Source organism: Pezoporus flaviventris, unplaced genomic scaffold, assembly GCF_033815535.1.
Source record: "Pezoporus flaviventris isolate CSIRO_AGI_PZ_B2104156 unplaced genomic scaffold, CSIRO_AGI_Pfla_v1 ptg000050l, whole genome shotgun sequence".
Taxonomy (NCBI): Eukaryota; Metazoa; Chordata; class Aves; order Psittaciformes; family Psittacidae; genus Pezoporus; species Pezoporus flaviventris.
In genome coordinates this window covers 592,353-598,352 of record NW_026892598.1, presented here as the reverse complement: position 1 = coordinate 598,352, position 6,000 = coordinate 592,353, and the positions used below count along the sequence as shown (strand labels likewise).

Sequence of the window (6,000 nt, the reverse complement as noted above, 5' to 3'; positions counted from 1 at the left end):
TTTGTAAGATCTGTTTGCTGTAGAAGCATTAGCGGTTGAGGCTGGAACAAAGAAAGTAAATGGCACATTTCAATACAAAAGTCATCTGAGCCTTTACTATAGAAGTAATAAGGCATTTATTATTTCAAGAGCCCTGCATTCACAATATCCCCTTTCGAAAGAAAACACCCCTTCGTTCCCATTTTTTATGAGGCTAATTTGTAGTATGCCACCACTGTGAGACTTCCGAATGTGTTCAGAACAAGACAATAAGTGTAAGCCACAGATGAATGATGTGTAGTAAAAATCAATAAACCTTATAACTCGTCACTAAGGGAACTGATTTTATGCCTATAAAAATAAAACAATTATAGCAATATTAATGACAGATTCATCATAGTAATATAAAAAGTCCAACTGTGCTTGTCTGTTGGGAATCTTTAATTCATCCTTCTGTATTATGTATTCACAAGGTGGAAGAAATGGAACCAACTTCAAGAACAAGCTTTAACTTGAAGTAATTCACCCTGTCAAAAAAACAAACACAAAACCAAACACAACAGTAAAACTTTAAAAAACCATTTTGACAATCAGTATAACAGGGATAAGAAGGAAAGGACAGAAGTTAAAGCCTTGGAAACCTGACCAGCAAATCTGATTTTTTTCCATATCATGATTAGTGATTTCATGTTAACGGTGTTAACTGCACTATAACAAAACAGGTGGCGTAGCCACATAAAATACGTACTCTGTGCTAATGCAGGATAAGCACAGCAAAGGACTTTTTTTTTTTTAATTGTCAGGTCCTCTGTTTTTAGATAATACAGATATAATAGGAAAAAAATTGTCTGTAATTTACAGCACACAGAGCTGCTCTAAACCAGTCATTAGATATTTAAGAAAGTTTCTAATAGCATCCAAGGTGTTACTATGGGCCTTACTGAAACCTGTCAGGGTCAACTGAAACAGGCTCATTCATTGTCATCTGGATTAGGCCCCACTGTGCCCACTGGTAGAGGCCAGCCCAGGTGGGGAGGCAGGGATGGCTGTAGGTCCACACCAGTAAGTGAGCCCCAGGGAGGGCCTCAGGGCATACACACACTAGTACCTGTGTGGCAGCTGCAGCCTCTGCTGTCTTTGCCTGTGACACATCTTTCAAAGTGGGCCATAGGCACCACGGAAGTATAAAACCAACCTTTTATTTATTATGATTGCCAAATTGTTTAAGGCAGGTATAAAAATGAAAGCATTCAATATACGTTTTACATAAAATAAACTAGATCACAGCATAAAACAAGTAACCAGACAATGGCATTAAAGTCTCTCTTCTAAAACTGGGTAATTGTAAACATTAAAAAAAAGACTGCAGGACTATTCAAGTAATAGAACAATCACAGGTGTCTTCTGGTACGCAGGCTATTAGGTTATCCACCATTCAAGATTATCAAAAATGACATTTCATTATTCACAGATGCTCATTATCTCCATTTAAAATCTATACATTATATACAACACAGTTTTTGTGGTACTAGAATCCCCATGCCTTCCAAAGTTATATTTTTCACAATACACAATTACAATGAAACAGTGAATACAGTAACATTTTACACTGATGCATCTTAATAGGAGCCACCAAATAGACGTCTACGTTGTACCAAAGTGTCATCACAGTTAGCCTCTCTGAGAGCTTATGGGAAATACCAGAAGGGTATCCAAGGTTCAGGCACACTGATACATAACATTATTTATTTACAATTGGAAAGAAAAGGGAAAAAAAAAAAAGAGAAAAAAAAAAGAAGGAAGAAGAAAAGAAACGAACAGCCTTTTGTGGTTTCTAAATGCTTTCTAAACATGACAAATACGTATCTCCTTTTACTGTGTGGTTCGCAACTTAGCAGCAGACCCTGTGTGCGAGCCTTGGTACTGATACAAAAAAAGTAAAGAATATATATATTTTTATATATATATGTATATATATATGCATATATATATATATATATAGAAAAACAGAAGTCTAATTACAGCAACATTTGTTACTCTGTGATAAAATCTGCAATTTACAAAAATGAAATGACTGGTTTTTGCCTGCCATTAAGGCATTTCAAATTAACACCATGGAACTGATGTCTGTAATAAAGCGCTTCCTCATGTGATCCAGTCACATGACAATGTACATTTCCAAACTCATCATTCTCTGAAAAGAGAAAAAAGAATGTTTTAGTATGCAGCATCCTTTCCTCCTAGGTTTTTTTCTGAACCTTGGATACACCACAAAATGAAATCTGCACAGTACTCTCAATCCCAAGAAGGACAGACAGCAAGCCATGTCTTCATCCCTCCCCTGCCAGGAATACCACACTAACAAGTAATTTGTCCCAGAATTTATCTTCTGGGTTCTGACACCATCAGCTCCCCCAGGGCTTCAAACTTTTCTCACGCAAATAATTCTAGCTACAAGCCTCACACACTTGCTTATTTTCAGAGTCAGCTTTAGAAAGACAGACATAACCATGGAATGTATTAAACTCAGACTTAACATGGCAGTGATGAAAGAAGCCCTCTGTTATCTTGGCTTTTTCATTCAATGTGGGATCACTGTAATACAGAAGAGGCTTTCCTCTTGAAGACAGCTGGTTGGAATAGTAAATTCTACTGAAAAGCTAATAAATAATTTAAGGGTAAATGTGTGGAATAGGCACGTAAATTAAATATGATGTCACCTCTAGTGGACTCGCAAGCAAACTGCTCTGAAAGCAAAATCAGCAAACCAGGCAGACTTGCAGGATAGATAAAATCCTAAGTTTTCCTGGTACTACATGGATCTAACTGAACATGAACTTTAAACCCCTCTAATAAAAAATATGTATGTTAAATTATATTTCATAATAATTTGTTTTCTCTTAATACCAATCATTAAAACATAGTCTATGGAAAATCTCAGAAGATGGACTACTTGTCCCTTGCTAATGATCTATGTTACAGTTAAAGGCTACAACTAGGGACAAAGTGCCACCTTAAGGAAAAAAAAACTACAATTAATCCAAAGTCCCGGGTTTTTCTTCACCCTTAAAAACTGTGTCATACTGCAGACCATCAGGCTATAAAATCTATGATTTGCTTCTTCATCTCTCTATCTGGCAAAGATATATAGTGTAAGATTTACCGGCTATTTACCTTCTTTGTGCAGGAAACATACCAGATGCAGATGCCTGCGCAGCCACCTGCTGAGTGGCAACAAGGGCAGCAGAGGTCAGTCCTGAGGGAAAGAAGAAATGAAGGAATGTTGACGTACTTCTGGTTTTAATGGATTTTTGTGCTTGGAAGTATTAAGAAACATCTCTTAAGGCAAATGGACAAAAAATCCCACCATCAGAAAATGGTGGGGTTTTAACACTACATAAATGGCAAGTATTTCAGGCAACAGCGTTAAAAAACAGTTTGCCCAGTATGATCAATATGCATTCATACAGTAAACTGAATTTTCCTTGATATATATTTTATAAGAAAATACAGCATTGCTACTTATTGTATTTCTTTCCAAGTACTGCACTGCATGATGCTGAGTGGTTTGTGTGAGTTCCTGAATAGGAAGCTCAGCAGAAATAATATGTACCAGGAAACAAGAAGAATCAAGTCACAGTGAATTATAGAAATGACATGCCAGCTGCTCAGAATACAATACTTTCATAATAATTTACCATTTTTACAGTTTTCCTACTGAACAAGCATTATGCATGCCAAAAGGCATACGGAATTACTGAATCAAACTGAGAAATGTCAAGGCTTTTACACAGGAAAAATAACTGCTGGGGCACCAAGTGAACGTAATGAATTAATGTCATTTAGCCACCAATTGTGATAGCATGTACTTTGCTGCATGGGAGGAAATCTCTTTTTAATTCAACTAGAGTCCAGAGTTAGAGAAAAACAGTCAAAGACTGGTATAAAACCTAGGGAGAATGAATCGTATCTTACTGTGCTACTTCTCTGACTGCAGCTTTGTGCACTGCATTTGCCAAAATACAAAGAGTCCTCTTTCAGGTGGTCAAATTTGTAACAAGCTGAAAGCCTTGTGACTGCGATGCCTTGTACATAAAATATGTTCAGTATAAAAAGCCTTTGTCTTTGCTACACTTCTTCCATTGCTTACACAACCCTAATTATACAGAAAGGGGGTTGTTTGGTTTGCTTTTTTTACTGCCTTTCAGCCAGTTAATGTCAGTTTGAAGTAGGAATCAAAACATTCACATGAATGACAGCCTAACTGGTGCATCTGTAATAATGCTCTAACACGCAGTTTTGGAAATAAAGCTTGGTATTTCTCAGGCATAAGGCTATTCATTCAGTCATGTTAGTCAATGCTGTGAATTTTCAAGCCTTCTTCCTAAATGTAAAGCACTTCTGATTAACAAGGGGATCTCTATCCAAAATGCTTCACATTGTCATGATTTCCAGTGTCAAGGTAGTAAGTTGATGAGGCAAGCTAATCCCACCACTGGAAATCATCTGCTCACCTTGAAATGGGTCATACTGTCCAGGTATAAGGGGGTAACCCATTCCAACGTGTGTGTGATGGTGCGTATGGAGATGCCGCTGACTAAAAGGAGAATGACGGTCTCGTTCCCTTTCTGCTTCCCGTTCTCGCTCAGCTGCTGATTTTTCCACAGGCTTGTAAAAGAAAGTGTAAGAAAACTGATGTGAGGATTTAGAAGGGATGAAACAACAATCAAACCAAACTTGCTATTGCCTGGCATCAACCTTATGAATTCATATGATGAAGCAGATCTTTCCTGAATAAGTATTGTCTCTGCTATATTATTTGCATTTGATCCTAATCTAAAGCTGGTGTATCTGGCTAATGAAAGATATTCCAAGGCACAGTGATTTTGAGGCAAACAGACTGCAGCCTGAAGCCACCATGATGACTTCTAGTTTTGGGCTCCCTTAAGCTTCTCTGACTTGCCAATGTAGGAACAACCAAGCTGAGCTGCTGAAAACTGATGTAAATGAATCTTCAGCCCTCTAATGCACTCTGGGGATCAAGCCAGCCTGCATAGCAAGAAAGCCCTTTTAAAAACAGAATCAGAGTCAGAGTCAGTGACTTGCTCACAATTAAAACTAGCACCAGCTTATCTGAAAGTAAAATAACAGCATATACTCCAGTAAGAAAATCTTCTGAAATAGGGGCTGGTAGTCTGCTATGTGGGAGATACAGCTTCTTGGGAAATATATGGAGGGGATATTACCAAATCCCACCGCCCAACCTGTCATTTCATTATCTGTTTCCAAACAGGAGCTTCCTGTTTAACCGCAATAAACTGCACCAGGAGGTATCTCTGAATCTATGCGTCCATTCAAGATAGAAAGATTCTGAGCACAGAACTGTGTTCGATGTGTCACTTCCAGTTTATGCCACAGAAGCACCCTGACTATAAATTGCTTTTATTTTAAGCCATACTATAAAGAAGAATCATGCACTCAGAGCTTGATGCCAGATTGAGTGCTTCTTAAAATTATGTTCTCTATCCCTTCCCATATGTACCACTCTTCAGTAACAACAGATGAAGTCTTACAACAGGGGACTTGCTGCGATATTGGTTGGCATGCTGCTGGAGCAAATCCAGTGCTTTGGACTCAGTGGCTGATTTTGCATTGATGCTTGGACTGGTATTGACTTTCTCCGTCTCTTCTCTCCCTGACATCTTCCCATAAACTGGATAATGAAATCCTGGGGAGAGATAGGCCCCTGCAAGTAAACAATCAATACCACACTGAGTTATTGGTTTTATATACTGGTTATATCAAGGTGGCAGGAGGGGACGCCAGGATAGAGGATAACATCAAAAATGGATCACATGACTATCAAATGGCATCTTTGCTCTTCTATTTCTTCACCCTAATTTACCCTGATGAATGGAGGCTATAAAGAGGGTTGAGCTGATAGCCACTTCAGACATTTATGAGTCCTCTTTAAGTGAAAGGAATAGTAACTGTAATGGTTCTGACAGTAAATGCTTAGAA

General features: G+C 38.1%; 1 protein-coding gene across 6 annotated transcripts in view; it reads right to left on the bottom strand.

Moving 5' to 3' along the window:
* Positions 1–795: 795 nt before the first annotated feature.
* Positions 796–6,000, bottom strand: part of ZNF608 (zinc finger protein 608) — a 91,663-nt gene continuing 86,458 nt past the window's right edge. For 3 of the 6 annotated variants that reach the window (XM_061468659.1, XM_061468655.1, XM_061468656.1), the window contains exons 7-10: positions 5,553–5,725; positions 4,494–4,647; positions 3,154–3,235; positions 796–2,173 (exon numbers count right to left, since the gene is read on the bottom strand). In XM_061468659.1, the coding sequence (XP_061324643.1) occupies positions 2,167–2,173; positions 3,154–3,235; positions 4,494–4,647; positions 5,553–5,725 (416 nt within the window). In that variant the 3' untranslated portion in view covers positions 796–2,166. Of the gene's footprint in view, positions 2,174–3,149; positions 3,236–4,493; positions 4,648–5,552; positions 5,726–6,000 lie in introns of those variants that run through there. The other 3 variants (XM_061468660.1, XM_061468658.1, XM_061468657.1) reach the window with 2 other exon arrangements.